Source organism: Nanorana parkeri, unplaced genomic scaffold, assembly GCF_000935625.1.
Source record: "Nanorana parkeri isolate BGI_ZX_2015 unplaced genomic scaffold, ASM93562v1 scaffold680, whole genome shotgun sequence".
Classification (NCBI taxonomy): Eukaryota; Metazoa; Chordata; class Amphibia; order Anura; family Dicroglossidae; genus Nanorana; species Nanorana parkeri.
The window spans coordinates 428,314-449,825 of record NW_017306948.1 but is presented as its reverse complement, the minus strand read 5'-3'; the positions used below and the strand labels follow the sequence as shown (position 1 = coordinate 449,825).

General features: G+C 46.7%; 1 protein-coding gene across 1 annotated transcript in view; it reads left to right on the top strand.

Annotated features, from left to right (window-relative positions):
* The window catches only part of TRAPPC9 (trafficking protein particle complex 9), a 171,630-nt gene that overhangs the window by 16,983 nt on the left and 133,135 nt on the right, over nucleotides 1-21,512 (top strand). Inside the window, exons 8-9 of the mRNA XM_018563618.1 lie at nucleotides 2,865-3,081; nucleotides 13,042-13,185. Of these exons, the coding sequence (XP_018419120.1) occupies nucleotides 2,865-3,081; nucleotides 13,042-13,185 (361 nt within the window). The remainder of the gene's footprint in view (nucleotides 1-2,864; nucleotides 3,082-13,041; nucleotides 13,186-21,512) is intronic.

The window sequence follows — 21,512 nt, the reverse complement described above, 5'->3', positions numbered from 1 at the left end:
TGAATGCTGGTTCTGGTAGAAAGGTGTCTGAACACACAGAGCATCGCAGTTTGTTGCATATGATGCTGCGTAGCCGCAGACCAGTCAGGGTGCCCATGCTGACCCATGTCCACCACCAAAAGCACCTGTAATGGGCACATGATCATCAGAACCAGACCATAGAGCAATGGAAGAAGGTGGCCTGGTCTGATGAATCATGTTTTCTTTTACATAATGTGAATGGCCGGGTGTTTGTGTGTCACTTACCTGGGGAATAGATGCCACCAGGATGCACTATGTGAAGAAGACAAGCCGGCGGAGACAGTGCGATGCTTTGGGCAATGTTCTGCTGGGAAACCTCGGGTCCTGCCATTCATGTGGATGTTACTTTGACACGTACCACCGACCTAAACATTGTTACTGACCAAGTACAGCCCTTCATGGAAACAGTATTCCCTGATGGCAGTGGCCTCTTTCAGCAGGATAATGCGCCCTGCCACACTGCAAAAATGGTTCAAGAATGGTTTGAGGAACACAAGAGCAAGTTTGAGGCATTGACTTGGCCTCCAAATTCTCCAGATCTAAACCCAATCGTGCATCTGTTGGATGTTCTGGAAAAACAAGTCCGATCCATGGAGGCCTATCACCTCACAACTTACTGGACGTAAAGGATCTGCTACTGACGGCTTGGTGCCAGATACCACAGCACACCTTCAGAGGTCTAGTGGATTCCATGCCTGGACGGGTCAGGAAAAGAGGGAGCTACTTAATATTAGGCGGCTGCTCAGAATTAAGGACGTACAGCATCATCTAGATATAAGTTCTGTCAACTAAAGCTCAGCATCACATGTGGGTGTTACCTAGCACAGTCTGCATGCATAGTTACATAGTATTCGAGGTTGAATAAAGACACAGGTCCATCAAGTTCAACCCATTGTGTATGATGCATGTGATTTTGCATGTGTATGCGTGTGTATGAGTCCATGTGTGATCATGTTCTTAAGTGTACCTGTACCCTTGTATGTTGCGGTCTCTGAGGAAAACGTCCAAATGTTTTTTGAATGATTCAACACTCCCAGCTGAAATCACTGCTTGCGGCAACGAGTTCCAGACCCTTGCCGCTCTAACTGATTGGACAAGGGGTGGATGAAGGTGACATGCTCCCCTCCTCCAATCACAGAACACCATGTATACTGGGACAAGACATTTTATGAAGGAGGTGGAGTACGAACGATCCACGTAGTCTTCACTGTATGCAGTGTTCCAAGCCAAGAGTGTAATTTTCAGATCGCTTACAGTGGTATCCACCAGTGGCACACACATCATTAGGGGCAATTCATTTTTACATAGCGAATGTGCCAACAATGTTTTTTTCCCAGCTTTAATAATGTTTTAATCTTTGTCAGTCATTTTGGTGTCACCTTTTCTGATGGTGTCACCCGGTGCGGGCTGTACCCCCCTTGTGACACCACTGACATTAAGTATCTGATTACAATGGCACCTGTAAGTGGGGGGATATATTACAATGGCACCTGGAAGTGGGGGGTATATTACAATGGCACCTGGAAGTGGGGGATATATTACAATGGCACCTGGAAGTGGGGGGGATATATTAAGCAGCAAGTGAATATTCTGTCCCTGAAGTTGATGTGTTGGAAGCAGAAAAAATGGACAAGTGGAAGGATTTGAGGGACTTTGATGATGGCTAGACGACTGGGTCAGAGCAACTCCAAAACTGCAGCTCTTGTAGTTATGTTCCCGGTCTGCAGTGGTCAGGACCGACCAAAAGTGGTCCAAGGAAGGAAAACCGGTGACAGGTTCAGGGGCGGCGAAGGCTCATTGATGGATGTGGGGAGGGAAGGCTGGCCCGTGTAGTTTGATCCAATAGAAGAGTTACTGTGTCTCAGATTGCTGAAAAAGTGAATGCTGGTTCTGGTAGAAAGGTGTCTGAACACACAGAGCATCGCAGTTTGTTGCATATGATGCTGCGTAGCCGCAGACCAGTCAGGGTGCCCATGCTGACCCATGTCCACCACCAAAAGCACCTGTAATGGGCACATGATCATCAGAACCAGACCATAGAGCAATGGAAGAAGGTGGCCTGGTCTGATGAATCATGTTTTCTTTTACATAATGTGAATGGCCGGGTGTTTGTGTGTCACTTACCTGGGGAATAGATGGCACCAGGATGCACTATGTGAAGAAGACAAGCCGGCGGAGACAGTGCGATGCTTTGGGCAATGTTCTGCTGGGAAACCTCGGGTCCTGCCATTCATGTGGATGTTACTTTGACACGTACCACCGACCTAAACATTGTTACTGACCAAGTACAGCCCTTCATGGAAACAGTATTCCCTGATGGCAGTGGCCTCTTTCAGCAGGATAATGCGCCCTGCCACACTGCAAAAATGGTTCAAGAATGGTTTGAGGAACACAAGAGCAAGTTTGAGGCATTGACTTGGCCTCCAAATTCTCCAGATCTAAACCCAATCGTGCATCTGTTGGATGTTCTGGAAAAACAAGTCCGATCCATGGAGGCCTATCACCTCACAACTTACTGGACGTAAAGGATCTGCTACTGACGGCTTGGTGCCAGATACCACAGCACACCTTCAGAGGTCTAGTGGATTCCATGCCTGGACGGGTCAGGAAAAGAGGGAGCTACTTAATATTAGGCGGCTGCTCAGAATGTTATGACTGATCAGTGTATATATCATGTATATTACAAATGTGTTTCCTCTAACTTGTTTCTTTGTCCTCTTTCTCTACAAAATCAGTAACATTATTGAAAAAAAAGAAAAGAAGAAAGTATAAACTGATGCAATAGATTTGTTATAGTTTCCCTTACAACCTTGATGTATAGAACTTTCCCCGCTCTTCCTCAGCTGTCTGAAGAGGAGAAGATTCAGAGGTACAGCGTCCTGTCCGAGCTGTATGAGGTCATCGGCTTCCACCGCAAGTCCGCCTTCTTCAAGAGGGTGGCAGCCATGCAGTGTGTGGCCCCTACTATCCCGGAGCCCGGCTGGAAAGCTTGTTACAAACTCTTACTGGAGACTTTGCCTGGATACAGCTTATCTTTGGACCCCAAAGACTTCAGCAAAGGTAATCATAGTCTCCTCTATAAATAGAATAATGAGATTCATGCCGCATACAATGGAAGGATCTGAAATGCACACAAACAATGGCAATTTTTTATTTTTGTCTATAAAAATTGAACGGCAGAGTGGGAAGTGACGGGATTTAAAGGGAACCTCTCAGGAATAGTGCGGCTAGTGATGGGATTTAAAGGGAACCTCTCAGTAATAGTGGAGCTAGTGATGGGATTTAAAGGGAACCTCTCAGGAATAGTGGGGCTAGTGATGGGATTTAAAGGGAACCTCTCAGGAATAGTGGGGCTAGTGATGGGATTTAAAGGTGAACCTCTCAGGAATAGTGGAGCTAGTGATGGGATTTAAAGGGAACCTCTCAGGAATAGTGGGGCTAGTGATGGGATTTAAAGGGAACCTTTCAGGAATAGTGGGGCTAGTGATTGGATTTAAAGGGAACCTCTCAGGAATAGTGGGGCTAGTGATGGGATTTAAAGGGAACCTCTCAAGAGTAGTGGAGCTCCATTTGTCAACTTGATTATGAAGGTGCAATCTCTGTGGGGAGCACAGTTATCCTTGAGGGTGGGTAAAGCTGGCCTTACACTGGCTGATTCCTGGGATTTGGTTGAAATGCAAGCAGTGGGTAGCCCTGTCGGCCCTCCTGGCAAAACTGAGCCAAGCCCGCGTGGAACATTTTCGGCTTCTTAAGTACTCACTGTTTGGCATGGCTGCTCTGCTGCACAATGTTTGCAGTGTTCCTGCCGCCCCCTTTCTGGTCACAGTGTCCCAGGTTGCTAAGATCCGGGCGGGGAAATGTGTAAGGACCATACACATCTCCCTGCCCACCTCTTAGCAACCCGGGATGTTCTGGCCGGCGTCCCGCCCAGCTCCTGGCAACCAATGACGTCCCTATCCCCCCAGCGCCACCTAGCTCCCAGGGGGCGAATATGTTAGGGACACCCCTGTTAATAGTCATTCCACCATCATATCATTAGATAATAATAGCAATACAAAATGAACATATAATAAAACTCCGGGGTTCCTGCACTTTTAACTCCTTATAACTTTCTATAGTTGTCCATAAGTCAGTAGCCAGGAACAGGAATGTGCAGCCAGTGAAGGGTCAGGACAGCTGAAATGATAGCAGTGGCTCAGCGAGTAATGAAGGGAGGGTGGGCATGCCCAAGCAGTGCCCGCTCTCACAGATTTATGCTGAAAGTTTCTGTTTAAAGCAGACCCAGCTCTAGATATATTGTTTCATGCATGCTTTGTAAAGCGTCAGTGTAACACTTCCAGGTAATTATTAGCTCTCACAGACATCATAGTACTCCCCCTGACATCGCCGTCAGCTCCTTTTTTCTCTAAAAAGGACGGCACCATCTGTGTTCAGGCATTCCTGGACTGAGATGCCGGCTCAGAGATGACACACTCATGTAAATCCTGGTGCCTTTGCAGTTCTTGGCTGTGTTCGCAAATGTGTGATACAGATCAGTCCCTGACGCAGCCTTTCAGCCTGACACATGCTGCAGCGTTACAATGTTACAGGGAGAGGGGAGACTAAGGAAATGCTTCTCCCTGCCTGCAGCAGACTGATGACATCATCTTAGCCTGAGAAAAGTCATTGAATGCAGCTCAAGGGCTGATTTTTAGGGAAAGGGGAGCTTTTAAAAAAAAGTTATACCATTGTTGTACATTGTGACATGCGGGGAATTCTTGCAGACTTGTCAAGTTACTAAAGGGCTACTTTAACCAGCTTTGCAAATTGTAAACACTAAAAAAAGACCAATGTGATCTGCATATGTTATAGTTATTAAAATCCCCTCTCTCATATAATAACACGTCAGGGCTGTGTCCCCCGGGAGATTCCCCCTCTCTATCTGTCCTGGTGAACGTTATCACTGAGAGTCACCAGAACAGGAATAGATGGTAAACCTTCAAATGGGGTCATTGGTTCTGGTGACCTTGCTGACTGCCAGGGATGTGGAGGGGTTTCTGCTCACTTCCTGTTGTGGCTTTTGGCCAGGAAGTGAAGGGAAATATCTCTAACGGGACACAGATGGCAAAAAAAAAAAACATATCAGGAGTTATAACCCTCCCTTACTCTATCCAAAACTAAGCAATAACCCCAACCCCCCCAAAAATGTAACTCTGCCATTCTCAACCACAATTCTGTGGTACCCCAGTGCTCCTCCACAGATTGCTAGGGGTTCCTGGAACAATGGGCAAACGTTTGGGCTTCAGTTCTACTTTAAGTATAAAAATATTTGAGATCTTTCTCTCTTTATCATGATCCCAGAGGAGAGAGGGGGTTTTAATGAACCAAACGTTTCTCAGAGAGCCACTATGCTGGTCCCGGCTCGCACCGGGCACAGCGGAGCCCGGGATCAGCGTGACAGAGGGAGGGGGCGCACATATCGGGACCCCATACAAGTGATCCGCCAGCTCTATAGCTTGTATATTAACAGGCATCGCTGCCGGTTTTTAAATTATGCGTCTTTCCCGCTCGCGCGTGGCTCGCATGAACGGGCGGGACTAACAGGACGTGTATACACGCCCAGTTACATCCAGGAAGCTCCCGGCCGGCTGTGTATACACAACGGCCGGCCGGCAGGTAGTTACAGGACAACTCCTCTGAAGTGGCTGCCATCCATTTGTAGAAGAGTTGCAGGCTCATTCCCCTCTCAGGTCTCCCATGCTAAGAAATGGCAGAAGCTCCAACCCATTAGAAAGTATCCCTAATGTTCTTTATTAGATGTGGCACTCAATGAAGGAAATCCAGCACATTTTGGGGAGTAAAAAAATCCCCTTCAATGGTTCTGAGAAGTGGTACTCTGAATGCCTGAAGGAAGCTAACCCATTAGGCCAACCCATTAGTGTGTATCCCGAATGGTCTTTATTAGACATGGCATTCAACAAGGGAAATCCAACACATTTCAAGGGCTAAAAAGTTCCCCTTCATTAGGGCTGAGATTTGGTATTTCTAAAACCGGGACTGATGTAGGTGCTATTCGTGATTGGAAATTTCTATGCGGCATATAAGCCGGTGGTTTGGCAGCCATCACATATATCACTTACAGCATTCCAGACTTCAGAGCCACCATTTTTTAGGCGTGATGAATGCTACTTTTGTGGCCCTGAAACACGTTGGCTTTCTATTGTTGACTGCAATGTCAACTTTAGAACCACCACTTTTTTAACCCTGATGAAGGGGGACTTTTGTAGCCCTGAAACGTGTTGGCTTTCCTTTGTTAACTGCTACCACCACCATTTCAGCTCTTGTGAAGGGGGACTTTTGTAGCCCCTGAAACGCATTGGCTTAACTTAGTTGACTGCCACGATTAATAAAGAACATTTTCAATAAGGTGTCGGCCTTTCAGTCATTTCTTATCTTGGAGGTTTCCACAAGGACCACCTGTAAGGCCTCTGTGTGCATAGGTAACTACCAGCTCAACCCAAGAACGAGTACTAGGACACATCCTCACCAAGCCCTTTTACCAAGGGCCCAGAGCTCCTTCCAGGGGCGTCCCGAGGCCGGGGGTCACCCGGAGCGGTTACCGGGTGACACCCCGCCGTGACATCACTGCGCATGCGTGGCGACCTTATTGATTGATACCTGCTGGTGGCCATCTTGGTGATGGATGCCGGCAGAGAGAGCAGGGGACAGTCACCCGGCGGGATAAGGTATGCTGCCGGGTCCCCTCCTCTCTTCCAAAACTGTTGGGCGCTCGGTCCATGACCGAGTGCCCAACTTTTAAGGGGGAGGTGACGCCAAAATGACTGTCAGTCATTTTGGTGTCACCCGGGTGCGGGCCGCACCCCCATGTGACACCACTGGCTCCTCCTATTACACAGGTCTCCCCTGCTGTTGGTAGCCCAGCATGGAAACCTTGGGAATGGCCATGATAGGCTGGGTAAAGTCAATAGGCGATGGAGTTCTGCCCAACGCCACCCAAAAAAGGAGATTTCTGGGCCTGTCGCCCCAAACTGCCACTTTTTAGAGCAACCTTTTGACCGTTGCTGCTCCTTTTGGAGTTTTACACGCAGATACTCGCCATGAATGACACCCTTTGCTCTGACTTCAGAGGGTTCCGTTCCTCTCTATCCATTTTTATTCACATTTTTTTTTCTTTTTCATTCACGAGTTGCTGAAGTAGAAGAGCTTTTCGGAAAGCCGTGTTTATTAATTTCCTTTGTGCCCGCCAGTAGCAGAGCTCTCGGTGACGGCTGCGCAGCCATAATCTATTTAAGAACCAAAACAAAACGGAGAATGCGAAGCCTCCTCTTCTGTGACTGTTCCTAATGCGAGCACGGAACGGCGGAGCGCGCCACCGGAGAAAAATAATTCCAGATTATTGGGGTAACGGTGCCGGGTGACGATAAAACTTATTAAGATGTTCAGCCTGGTGGAACTGAGCCAAAGCTTGCCTAGGTTGTTTTATTTTTTGGGGGATTTGTCTGGGGAACCGGAGGTTTGAAGAATAGAATGCGGAATAACGATAATTGAAATGAATGTTCATTTTTTCCGTGCTTCCTTTATAAGTGAATAAAATTCTTTGGCGCTGGATTGAGCAGCAATCTCGTGGCTGTAGAACCAGCAAGAACTGACCACTGATCACTCTTGGGGAATGATCATTGCGGTCAGAGAATGACCATATACCGTACAATACTGGTGCAGGGAACGTAAACGCTTCGGGGTCTATTCATAAACAATATAAAACACAAAAAAGTCCCCAGCACACCTGCCAGCCAGCCAGCAACAAAACAAATTACCCTGTCAACAGTATGCGTGAAAAGCAGAGGTTTTAGTTGCACAAACTTTTGGCCAAAAATATGTAGAAGCCACACTGCCACCGACAAGGCACCTCTGTGTGGTAAACAATTGATAAACAATATGCAGAGCCATTTGCCATGTAAGTCTTTGTGAACGTTTGTTCTGTGCATAAATGTGATGTAATACCACATTATGGCCACTAGATGGAGCTCAGGAGCATAGGAACTAATTATTCACTGTGCTCCTCAGCTCCATCTAGCGGCCATAATGTGGTATTGCATTACAGTCAATCTGAAAATGAAAAAAATATATGTTCCTTTTGCCTCAATATGCAAAAAACAAATGTTCAGAGATTAGCAGGACGAATGGCTCTGCAAATTGTTTATAAATTGACATCTGTCAATGTGGAGGACTTAACTAAATCTCTGTGTGACTAACCTCTTGCCGTCCGCCCGTTGAGAAAAAACGGACGGACGGCAGACTCACATTGGCGGGTTGCTGTCATTAGACGGCTTTTTTTTCCCTGCTCGCGCGGGCCACCTAGCGCGCACACGGGCAGAAAAAGCACACCTGTTCTTTACAGCCGTTACCAGCTGTTTGATATACATATGATCGGCGGCTCTATAGCCTGCCAATCGTATGTATGTGCTGTCTTTGCACGCCCCCCTTCTCCCCCCTTGAGTGCCGTCGTGGCCACCCCCCTTTCCTGAACCCTCAGCTTCAATCCCGGGATCCGCTAGCCCATCTGTGGCCCGGGACCGGCTCGGGAGGGTGTCAGGAGGTAAGATGGGAGGGAGTTCAGCATCTTCCTCCTTGCTGATCTCCCTCCGAGGTCTGAATGCAGAAGTGTTGTGTAATACATCACTTCTGCATTCACCTGTCAGTGATCTGGCTGCTATAGCCAGAGAGAAGAAGCTGATGAAGCAGATCTGTGCTTCATCTGCTTCTTTTGGGGTCCCCTGGTGACAGGGGTCTTAGAGACCCCTAATGTCTCCATAAAGAGGACCTGTGCTATCACATAGAGGTATTGTTATCCCCTTATGTAATAGCAATAACAATAAGTGTAAAAAAACATAAAAAAAGTAAAAAAATAAATAAAAGTCACATATAAAAAACCCCACAACATTTTTAAGTCCCCCACCCCCACATTTACGCACATATAAACGTAAATACGCGTTCGATGCGCCAGCGTGCGAAAATGACAATTGCGCTACACACGTTACATATCGTCGCGGACGTCGGAATGAGAGCAATCATTTTAGGGCCATCAATCACCGATAACACTAAACTGATGAGCGGTAAAAGCTTTTAAAGCGTCGCCTATGGCCAATTTTGGGTTTTGTCGTTTTTTTAGGTTTCGCGCGCGCAATTTTAAGGCTTGACATGTTTGGTGTCTATTTACCCGACGTGACCCCGTCTTTTATATTTTAGCAAAAAATTGGGTAATAATAAATGTTTTATCATTTAATATAGGGGAAACTGTTTTTTTTTTTTTCCGCTAATTGTTCCTTAATATAGTAAAAAATAAAAACCCCCAGTGGTGATTAAATACCACCAAAAGAAAGCTCTATCTGTCCCCATAAAATGGTATAAAATTAATTTCAGTACAGCGTTGCATGACGGAATAAATGTCAGTCAAAGTACCGCATCGCTGAATACTGAAAAATGGCCTGGGTGGGAAGGGGGTGTAACACTGCGGACTTCAAGTGGTTAAGGTGAGAAATTCCACCTCACCTGGTATCCCTGGCTACTACGCACTCCGATCTATAAAACTATCTTACAACCAAATCTTGACTCTATTAAAAAATTATACATCTAGACGACCTGATTAGACGTGTAAGCTGTGGAAAAATTAGGTTTGGTTTGGATATTTCGGAATTCAGGATTCTGATCCAAAATTCAGTTCATTTCGGATTCAGATAAGATCCGAATTTTCATTAGTTTCGGATGAGTTTGGAAATATTCATTGCGAATACCACAGAAAACCGGATACAGATATTATTACTAAAGCTGATTCTCCTAGATCCGGATAGAATTCGGGATCCGAATTTCCGAATTGCATTGGGGAGCTCCTGTATGCCATTCAGGGAGCCATATAGCTACTGGGAATAAAGAGAGGAAGTCACGTGCAAGCTTCCTTGTCATGGCTGGGAGCTTGCACGGCGCTGAAGAGACTTCTGTTGCCCCGATGTGACAGTTTGCAAGTACCAGTTCTGCCACGTGAGAGGAGAATTTCACATTAGCAGAGCAGAGTATTTCAGGAGAGAAGAGTTATAGAGGAAGGAGCAGAGTCCTCCAGCAGAGCAGAGTATATCAGGAGAGGAGAGGTATAGAGGAAGGAGCAGAGTCCTCCAGCAGAGCAGAGTATATCAGGAGAGGAGAGGTATAGAGGAAGGAGCAGAGTCCTCCAGCAGAGCAGAGTATATCAGGAGAGGAGAGGTATAGAGGAAGGAGCAGAGTCCTCCAGCAGAGCAGAGTATATCAGGAGAGGAGAGGTATAGAGGAAGGAGCAGAGTCCTCCAGCAGAGCAGAGTATATCAGGAGAGGAGAGGTATAGAGGAAGGAGCAGAGTCCTCCAGCAGAGCAGAGTATATCAGGAGAGGAGAGGTATAGAGGAAGGAGCAGAGTCCTCCAGCAGAGCAGAGTATATCAGGAGAGGAGAGGTATAGAGGAAGGAGCAGAGTCCTCCAGCAGAGCAGAGTATATCAGGAGAGGAGAGGTATAGAGGAAGGAGCAGAGTCCTCCAGCAGAGCAGAGTATATCAGGAGAGGAGAGGTATAGAGGAAGGAGCAGAGTCCTCCAGCAGAGCAGAGTATATCAGGAGAGGAGAGGTATAGAGGAAGGAGCAGAGTCCTCCAGCAGAGCAGAGTATATCAGGAGAGGAGAGGTATAGAGGAAGGAGCAGAGTCCTCCAGCAGAGCAGAGTATATCAGGAGAGGAGAGGTATAGAGGAAGGAGCAGAGTCCTCCAGCAGAGCAGAGTATATCAGGAGAGGAGAGGTATAGAGGAAGGAGCAGAGTCCTCCAGCAGAGCAGAGTATATCAGGAGAGGAGAGGTATAGAGGAAGGAGCAGAGTCCTCCAGCAGAGCAGAGTATATCAGGAGAGGAGAGGTATAGAGGAAGGAGCAGAGTCCTCCAGCAGAGCAGAGTATATCAGGAGAGGAGAGGTATAGAGGAAGGAGCAGAGTCCTCCAGCAGAGCAGAGTATATCAGGAGAGGAGAGGTATAGAGGAAGGAGCAGAGTCCTCCAGCAGAGCAGAGTATATCAGGAGAGGAGAGGTATAGAGGAAGGAGCAGAGTCCTCCAGCAGAGCAGAGTATATCAGGAGAGGAGAGGTATAGAGGAAGGAGCAGAGTCCTCCAGCAGAGCAGAGTATCTCAGAAGAGGAGAGTTATAGAGGGAGGAGCGGAGTCCTCCAGCAGAGCAGAGTATGTCAGGAGAGGAGAGTTATAGAGGAAGGAGCAGAGTCCTCCAGCAGAGCAGAGTATCTCAGGAGAGGAGAGTTATAGAGGAAGGAGCAGAGTCCTCCAGCAGAGCAGAGTATATCAGGAGAGGAGAGTTATAGAGGAAGGAGCAGAGTCCTCCAGCAGAGCAGAGTATATCAGGAGAGGAGAGTTATAGAGGAAGGAGCAGAGTCCTCCAGCAGAGCAGAGTATATCAGGAGAGGAGAGTTATAGAGGAAGGAGCAGAGTCCTCCAGCAGAGCAGAGTATATCAGGAGAGGAGAGTTATAGAGGAAGGAGCAGAGTCCTCCAGCAGAGCAGAGTATTTCAGGAGAGGAGAGTTATAGAGGAAGGAGCAGAGTCCTCCAGCAGAGCAGAGTATATCAGGAGAGGAGAGTTATAGAGGAAGGAGCAGAGTCCTCCAGCAGAGCAGAGTATATCAGGAGAGGAGAGTTATAGAGGAAGGAGCAGAGTCCTCCAGCAGAGCAGAGTATATCAGGAGAGGAGAGTTATAGAGGAAGGAGCAGAGTCCTCCAGCAGAGCAGAGTATATCAGGAGAGGAGAGTTATAGAGGAAGGAGCAGAGTCCTCCAGCAGAGCAGAGTATATCAGGAGAGGAGAGTTATAGAGGAAGGAGCAGAGTCCTCCAGCAGAGCAGAGTATATCAGGAGAGGAGAGTTATAGAGGAAGGAGCAGAGTCCTCCAGCAGAGCAGAGTATTTCAGGAGAGGAGAGTTATAGAGGAAGGAGCAGAGTCCTCCAGCAGAGCAGAGTATTTCAGGAGAGGAGAGTTATAGAGGAAGGAGCAGAGTCCTCCAGCAGAGCAGAGTATTTCAGGAGAGGAGAGTTATAGAGGAAGGAGCAGAGTCCTCCAGCAGAGCAGAGTATTTCAGGAGAGGAGAGTTATAGAGGAAGGAGCAGAGTCCTCCAGCAGAGCAGAGTATTTCAGGAGAGGAGAGTTATAGAGGAAGGAGCAGAGTCCTCCAGCAGAGCAGAGTATATCAGGAGAGGAGAGTTATAGAGGAAGGAGCAGAGTCCTCCAGCAGAGCAGAGTATTTCAGGAGAGGAGAGTTATAGAGGAAGGAGCAGAGTCCTCCAGCAGAGCAGAGTATTTCAGGAGAGGAGAGTTATAGAGGAAGGAGCAGAGTCCTCCAGCAGAGCAGAGTATTTCAGGAGAGGAGAGTTATAGAGGAAGGAGCAGAGTCCTCCAGCAGAGCAGAGTATTTCAGGAGAGGAGAGTTATAGAGGAAGGAGCAGAGTCCTCCAGCAGAGCAGAGTATTTCAGGAGAGGAGAGTTATAGAGGAAGGAGCAGAGTCCTCCAGCAGAGCAGAGTATTTCAGGAGAGGAGAGTTATAGAGGAAGGAGCAGAGTCCTCCAGCAGAGCAGAGTATGTCAGGAGAGGAGAGTTATAGAGGAAGGAGCAGAGTCCTCCAGCAGAGCAGAGTATCTCAGGAGAGGAGAGTTATAGAGGAAGGAGCAGAGTCCTCCAGCAGAGCAGAGTATCTCAGGAGAGGAGAGTTATAGAGGAAGGAGCAGAGTCCTGCAGCAGAGCAGAGTATCTCAGAAGAGGAGAGTTAGATAGAGGGAGGAGCAGAGTCTTCTGGCACAGAACAACTATATGCAGCTTCTATGTAGGAGATAGTCCCATGCATATCTCTGTGCTGGAAATTCTGTTATCTGTATAATTCCTGATGATGATGATGATGATGATGATGTGTCTTTGCTGTTCATGTATATAGATGGATTCTGTTCCTCTCACTGCAGGTGCGCACAGAGGATGGGCCGCTGTGCAGATGCGTTTACTCCACGAGCTTGTGTACGCTTCTCGAAGGATGGGGAACCCCACCTTATGTGTCCGCCATCTCTCCTTCCTGCTGCAGACCATGCTGGACTTCCTGTCCGACCAAGGTAGGAATCTAGCAATCCACCAACATCGGATCAGGTTATGAGTGCAACCCTTTGGCTTTTTGTTGTAGTATAATCTATACATAGATTGAACAAACATGCTACCCCAGAGAGCTTTACTATGAGGGGAAGCACAGGACACAGAGCTTTACTATGAGGGGAAGCACAGGACACAGAGCTTTACTATGAGGGGAAGCACAAGACACAGAGCGTCACTATGAGGGGAAGCACAGGACACAGAGCTTTACTATGAGGGGAAGCACAGGACACAGAGCTTTACTATGAGGGGAAGAACAGGACACAGAGCTTTACTATGAGGGGAAGCACAAGACACAGAGCTTTACTATGAGGGGAAGCACAGGACACAGAACTTTACTATGAGGGGAAGCACAGGACACAGAGCTTTACTATGAGGAAATAGCATCATGAACAATGGAGGGAATGGACACACGCAAGGTGCATATTGTTGCAATTGGGTTGTAATTTAGGTATATCTAGACCCAAGGACAAGCATGTAATTTATTGCAGCTTACAAGTCCTTAGATATGGTGGCTGCATTAGATTTCTTTTTTTAGACCAAGTGCATTTTATGTGCTGCAAGTGCAGAGAAATCCCTGTTGATCCTGACAGAAATCCAGTGTCCTTGTAACTTCCTGTGCGCTGATCTGAAATCTCAGTGGTACCAGATTTCCTAGTTCTCCTCAGTAAACTACAAGACACCTAATGGAGATGAGGACAGGCGGAGGAATTTGTAGTCCAAATCATGAGAGGGTGACAACACTGCTTCTTCATAGATAAGGTACATGGAGTGAGTGTTGTCATCTTTCAGCAGAAAGTGTATTCATGGCAGAATTACCTGCTGTCCCCCTGCTGTATATATATACAGTATATGTATGTGTGTACAAGGCAATTTGTAGATGGAAGCAGTCTCTGTCACCTTCCTCTACAAACACTTTATTGCAAAACAAAATATGTGTCTTTACATTTAGGGTCTGATTTGCAGAACTTCCACTCAGCCATACACTGGACGAATACTTTTCACATGGCACTCCTGCCATTAGATGGTTCCGAGGTACATAGGAAATTCCTATGCTCCTCAGCTCAATCTAGTGACAGGAGTGCCATGTGAACAGCATTTGCTCAGTGTATGGCTGAGTGGAAGTTTTATAAATTAGCCCCCAATGAGTTTAATACTGATTTTTTTAGCATCTTGAAAATTTTTGCTTTTTTTAATTACAAAAAATCAGCTGTCAGTTGTGTGATCTACAGCCGGATAATAACATTGATAAATTAAAAGAATTAAGTTAACCAGTTGTTGACACTGGATATTCTACATGCACCCAAAGTTCACTGAAGTACAAAGGACTTGTGTATTACGTACTGTCCTTCTGCCACCCCCCTTGTGACAGCTGGTGGTTGCTGTCTACATACTATAGAAGCTTCTGCTGTCAAAAAACATACCTCTGACACCATGTTTATAAACATTGTATAGACGGGAGATAGATAAAAAGTAACATTGTTCAGAGCAAGATAGATACAAAGTAACTTTGTTTATAAACATTGATCAGCGGGAGATACAAAGTAACATTGTTTATAAACATTGATCAGAGAAGGAGATAGAGAGATACAAAGTAACATTGTTTATAAACATTGATCAGAGGGGAGAGAGAGAGAGATACAAAGTAACATTGTTTATAAACATTGATCAGAGGGAGATAGAAAGATACAAAGTAACATTGTTTGTAGACATTGATCAGAGGGAGATAGAGATACAAAGTAACATTGTTTATAAACATTGATCAGAGGGAGATAGAGAGATACAAAGTAACATTGTTTATAAACATTGATCAGAGGGAGATAGAGAGATACAAAGTAACATTGTTTATAAACATTGATCAGAGGGGAGCTGGAGCGATAAAAAGTAAAATTGTTTATAAACATTGGTCAGAGGGAGATAGAAAGATACAAAGTAACATTGTTTATAAACATTGATCAGAGGGGAGCTGGAGAGATACAAAGTAACATTGTTTATAAACATTGATCAGAGGGAGATAGAGAGATACAAAGTAACATTGTATATAAACATTGATCAGAGAGAGATAGAAAGATACAAAGTAACATTGTTTATAAACATTGCTAAGAGGGAGATAGATACAAAGTAACATTGTTTGTAAACATTGATCAGAGGGAGATAGAGAGATACAAAGTAACATTGTATATAAACATTGATCAGAGGGGGTGATAGAGAGATACAAAATAACAGACATCGCTGGCACCTCGATGTGCCAAAAGTCTGGATGCCAGGCAAGATTTTTTTTAATTAAAGGTTTTGCTTATTGCTTACCTTTTATTTGGGAGGTTGGGGTGGGGGTGTGTGGGGTGGGATAGGTAATAGCAGAACCTGGTAGGACCCCCTTTGGCCCTTCCTCCCCCAGTAAGTTTGGGTCGTGATCTTCTTTTTGATAACAAAGATATTTTTTTTAAACTGAACAAACCAGTGAAAAGAGAAATGTTCTGTTGTAAAGTGGTGAAGTGAAATAACAAGGCTCCGGGTTGGATGATTGATGCCGTGTTGATGTAATTTTGTGCTGACACAGCGGAGGTAAACCGGCATTGCACTAAATAGCAGACGTAGTTTATAGATGGAAAAGGAATTATTTTCAGAGTCTGAATGTTCATTATTTATTCATTGTAATTATTCGTGTACTGCTGACACATTTCTCAGCATTTTACAAAGCACACTGGACCTTGTCCCCGAAGGAACTTTTATTCTTACAGTATGTCCCAGTCCTAGGGCAGCACAGTGGCTTTAGTGGTTAGCAGCATCGGGGTCCTCGAGTTCGAATCCCAGCCGAGACACTATAGGATCTATTTATAAACAATTCTAGGGAAGAATTCCAACAACACACTACATTCGAACTTGGAAGATCCATCTAGTGGCCATAATGCATTATTACAACACATTACATTAGAACCGGGAAAAATACAGGCAGTCCCCGAGTTACATACATCCGACTTACCTACGATTCCTACTTACAAACGGAGGCTATTACTGTACAGCAGGGGTAGTTGTAATGCTACCGCGCGCGTGCTGACGAGGAGTGCGCGCCTTTTTGTGTCTGGTTTGTAGTGCTGTACGTACAGTACAGGAAGTTGGCTCTTGTTAGACCTGCAGATGAGGGGTGCCCGCCTCTTCTTCCGGGTCACTGTGAGGTTTTTACTGCTGTCTGTATCCTCATTAAAAAGATTTAGTCTCACTTCCTGTCCTTGAGACAACAGGAAGTGAAAGGAAATCTACCCCTAGGAAGGGAAATTCACTCCTGTAAGAGTTATCATGGGAAAAAAGGTGTCTCCGCTGAAGCTTTATCACCAATCCTTGTTTCCCCGACAACCCAAAATGTTCAAAATCCAATTGTCATAGGGACAGAAAGTGACGTGAAATCTTCTGAACAGGGGCACACACAGCAAAACAAACGTTACAGGGGTTAACCCTTCCCCTATGCTATCCAAAACAAAACAAAAAAAATTGGGGTTACACATAAAAAATGTACCTGTTCCAACTTACATACAAATTCAACTTAAGAACAAACCTACAGTCCCTATCTTGTTTGTAACCCGGGGACTGCCTGTATATTAAGAACATTTGTTTTTGGCATTATTCGCCCAAAGTGAACATTCACAGAGATTGGCAGGTTAAGGGGCGTTGCAAATTGTTTATAAATAGAGCCCTTTCTGTACATGTGGGTTTCCTCCGGGTACTCCCAGATTCCTCACAGACACCAGAGACATACTGGTAGGTTAATTGGCTTCCGTTTACAATTGGCCCGTGTGTGTGGATGTGAGATAGGGACCTTAGACTTTAAGCTCCTTGAGGTCAGGGACTGATATGAATGAATAGGCTAAGATTAAAGGAGAACTATGGGGTTAAGTCTTTTCCCCATAGTTCTCCTTAGGGTAACGGGAGGACACAAACTAGCATCCTCCCGTCACCCTAAGCTCAGTATACTGAGACGCCGCAGCTGAAGCGGATTCTGACAATTATGCCGGGATCCGCCCAGCTGCGTGAGTGACAGCTGAATCTGCCTATCTAGAGGCAGAGCCAGCTGTACCCGCCCCCTCCCCCGTCCGTTCCACCAGTCAGCGCTGGCGGATCGGAGCGGGGAGGGGCGAATCCAGCCCCTCCCCTGTCACGGCATAGAGCCGTGACAGGATCGAGAGGTGAGCGAACGCCGGTATGTGTTCGCTCACCTCCCGATCTACTGAGCCGACCTGTGACAGTCTCATTGTCACAGGTCGGCTAGAACTATGAGGTGAGTGAAAAGCACTCACATCATAGTTCTCCTTTAAGGGCCCTCAGAAAAGAATGATTTACCCTGAGTATCTAAGTTTGACCTGGTGTCAGCCTCTTGCATTCCCTGCACAACGGGGCTGAAATGTGAGAGAAAGAAGAAGAACAAGGAGCCAATCAGTTCCTGTGCTGACAATCAATAAACATCCTGATAGGAGGAGAGAGCAGAGTGACAGGGAGTTGAGCTCATCACTGTGTTACTGTTACTGAAGGGGTTCGTATTGCTGTTTGTGGGGAGATTTGCCCATGTGGAAGCTGTCTGTGGCACAGGAAGTGAGAGCAAATCTCACAGCATAAGGGCAGGTGTTCTGTAGTGCTCGAAGATATCTGGGAACAATGCCCACTGATAACAGTGCAGCAGAGAGAGAGCTGGGAACAATGCCCACTGATAACAGTGCAGCTCTGGTTTAGTCACCTGTGCCTCTTTGCATGTTGCAGATTGACTAGCTGTGTCTGCCGGGACATGCTGGGACTGGTAGTCCCCCTCATCATCTGCCCCAGCTTTCCCTCTCCTTCGTTGCACTCTCGTTTTGCCCCACAGAGTGTCGCTCGCTCAGGGGCTCCCGAATCCTGAATATACTTGGCGGCGTCCTCATCCAGATAATCTATCTCTCCACTTGGTTTTGTTTCACAGACAAATTAAGACGCTGTGAGCGGATGGCGCGTGAAATTAAAGCGCTCTGGCAGGCGAAGGGCGCGACTCATTAGTAACGCATGCCTCTCTTATTCCGAGGGCCGAGGCACCGCTGTGCCAAGCTTAATCAAATCGCCGATTCCTCACACTAAATTAAAACAGAAAGAGCACAACGGGACGAGCGCAACCTTTCCTCGCCGCTTCATTTGCGATATCGCAAGAGGAAATCGCGAGGTCGGGACCTTAACTTCCCCCGCGCGACGGCAAGGGGGCCCGCGCTTGGTGCCGGGCCGTGTTCAGGTCTGCTGATTGCTAGCATATGCTTCCCGTTCTTCCTGAATTCATTTTCTGCAGAAGGTAGCAGAGGGCTCATGTTAAAGGGGAACTCAAGACACACACAGACACACACAGACAGCGAGACACACACACAAATACACACAGACACACACACACAGAGACACACACACACACAAATACACAGACACACAGACACCCCCCCAGACCCCCACAGAGACACACACACACACAAATACACACAGACACACACACAAATACACACAGACACACACAAATACACACAGACACACACAAATACACAGACACACCCCCACAGAGACACACACACACACAGACACACACAGAAAGCGAGACACACACAGACACACACAAATACACACAGACACACACACAAATACTCACAGACACACACACAAATACACACAGACACACACAAATACACACAGACACCCCCCCACAGAGACACACACACACACACACACACACACACAGAGACACACACAGACACATACACAGACACACACAAATACACACAGACACACCCCCACAGAGCCACGCAGACAGAGCCACACAGACAGAGCCACACAGACAGAGCCACACACACAGAGCCACACACACAGAGCCACACACACAGAGACACACAGACAGAGACACACAGACAGAGACACACAGACAGAGACACACAGACAGAGACACACAGACAGAGACACACAGACAGAGACACAGAGACAGAGACACAGAGATGCAGACAGAGCCACACAGACAGAGCCACACAGACAGAGCCACACACACAGAGCCACACACACAGAGCCACACACACAGAGACACACAGACAGAGACACACAGACAGAGACACACAGACAGAGACACACAGACAGAGACACACAGACAGAGACACACAGACAGAGACACACAGACAGAGACACACAGACAGAGACACAGACACAGAGACACAGAGACACAGACACAGAGACACAGAGACAGACACACAGACAGACACACACACACAGACACACACAGACACAGAGTCTTCTGCGTTCAGAGTCTTCAGTTGCTGCATGTGCAGGCAGGGTTGAAGGAGCCGGGCCAGCACAGACATCGATTAGACACGCCCAAAAGAGGAGAGGGCTATGACTTGTGAGAAGGGAGGGGGCTGGGCGAGGGTACTGACTCTACTCCTGGAGAAGCCGAATGTTCCAGCAAGTTCAGGGGCACATTGCAAGTGAATAAAACATAGTTTATGGTGAGAAAACGCAGTGTAAGCATTTTAAATACTTGCTTTTTTTTTTAGGCTGGTGACAGGGTCTCTTTAAAGCAGATATGGTTTGCCCGTTGTTCTGCTTTAAAGTGATGGCCATGCATCTGATGCCTCCTTTTCCTTTAAGATCAGAAGGTCATTTGTCAGATTGCTGTGTTGGTCCTGGTGAGTTATACTTTGCTTTGCTCCTCAGGCCCTTCTCCATAGAAGTCATGGTCTCCTTACACTGCACTGATGATAGCCAACGAGCCTGAAACAGCGGTCTGTGGTTTGGAATAAATGGCTCTATGACTTCTTTGGCTGTATCTGTGCTGTAAACCCAATGGTTCTGGGTCCATAGTTGGCCCAAGAGCACATAGAACTAGATTGCAGGGATGTCCGTTTGCTAGATCTTTATAGTGACCTCGGATGTCCAGTATTCAAACATGTTAATTAAACCGAACATACTCCATTATTCTTCATTATGATTGTGAGCAAAGCCATGTCTGACTAATCCATTGATATGGGTGACCTGTAAGGGTCATCTGTTCCTATTAGGACCTTCATTAAAAGGGAATGAAGACTGGTGTGTCATTGTGGAGCTGGTTGGTGGCCACGTGACCCAACATGTTGCATGTACTATGTGTACAACAATGGAAAGGATGATGGTCAAAGGTTTCAATACATTTTTGATAGATGCATTACCCTGCATCAGTTGCATTGATCCAATTTTTAGCAGTGGAATGGACCCAAAAAAGTAACCCAGAATCAAGGATGTGGACCCTAGCTACACTTGCAGGGGCACCCAGATCAAAGGGTGCGAGCAGTGTAAGCTGACAAGCCCCAGAGCTGGAGTTCTAGCAGAGACAGGAGTTGTGATGCTGAATAAGGCAAGTGGAAGTCAAGCTTAGCTAGAAGTTCAAGGACTGGGCAGAGTGCTGCAGTGCTGAGTAGGTAGCGTGGTATTTCACAGGGCGCGGAGTCTAAGGGTCAGCTGGTCTTCTCCAGAGCTCCTGATGGTGGAGATGTTACGCGCTGTGCTGCCCACAGGTCACGGCACCCAGGTTCACCCAACTCAGCTATTAGCCGATAATGGCTGCCAAGGCCAGAGTTCCAGACAGGCTGCAGACACAGATATGGGAGACAAATCAAAGGTCAGGGAAAGACTGAAGACTAGGATTCCCAGGGACAAGGCAAAGGCGGGACATGGATAAACTTCAAGCTTCAACAGCAAACAGGGGGCTCAGTATTTAACTTAGAAAAGCATCGCTCGGGCCACAAGCCGTGCGCTGCCCTGGGTTTAAATAGGGTGAGCAAGAGGGAGGAACCATGGGATTGGCCACAGGTTGACAGCACTGATTAGCTGAGAAGCTCCCTAAGAATCAGCAGGAGAAGCGCTTCTGACACCTAAGGCCTTGTTCACACCAAATGCAGAGCAGATCTGCATGAGTTTCTGCACACGCAGTGCAGTGGGTTGTGCCGCATTTTTGATGTGTTCCGGGCCGTTTTTGGTAAAAAAAAAAAAATATATATATATTTTTTTAGTTTAAAATGGGCTTTCAGTGCGTTCCAGGCGTTTTTTTATGCATTTGAATGCGTTCCAGTGCAGGTAAAATAGGGCCTGCTGCAGTTTTTTTTAACTGCTCTGGAACTGAATGCTGTGATGTGAACTGGAGCTAAAAATACCATTGGAATACATTGGACGCAGTTTTGCTCCGGTCTGTAACCGTTCTGCTCTCCACCTGCTCCGCGCTTGGTGTGAACAAGGCCTAAAGCTGCCAGTCTACTGAGTCCCTGCTGGGGAAGGTAAAATA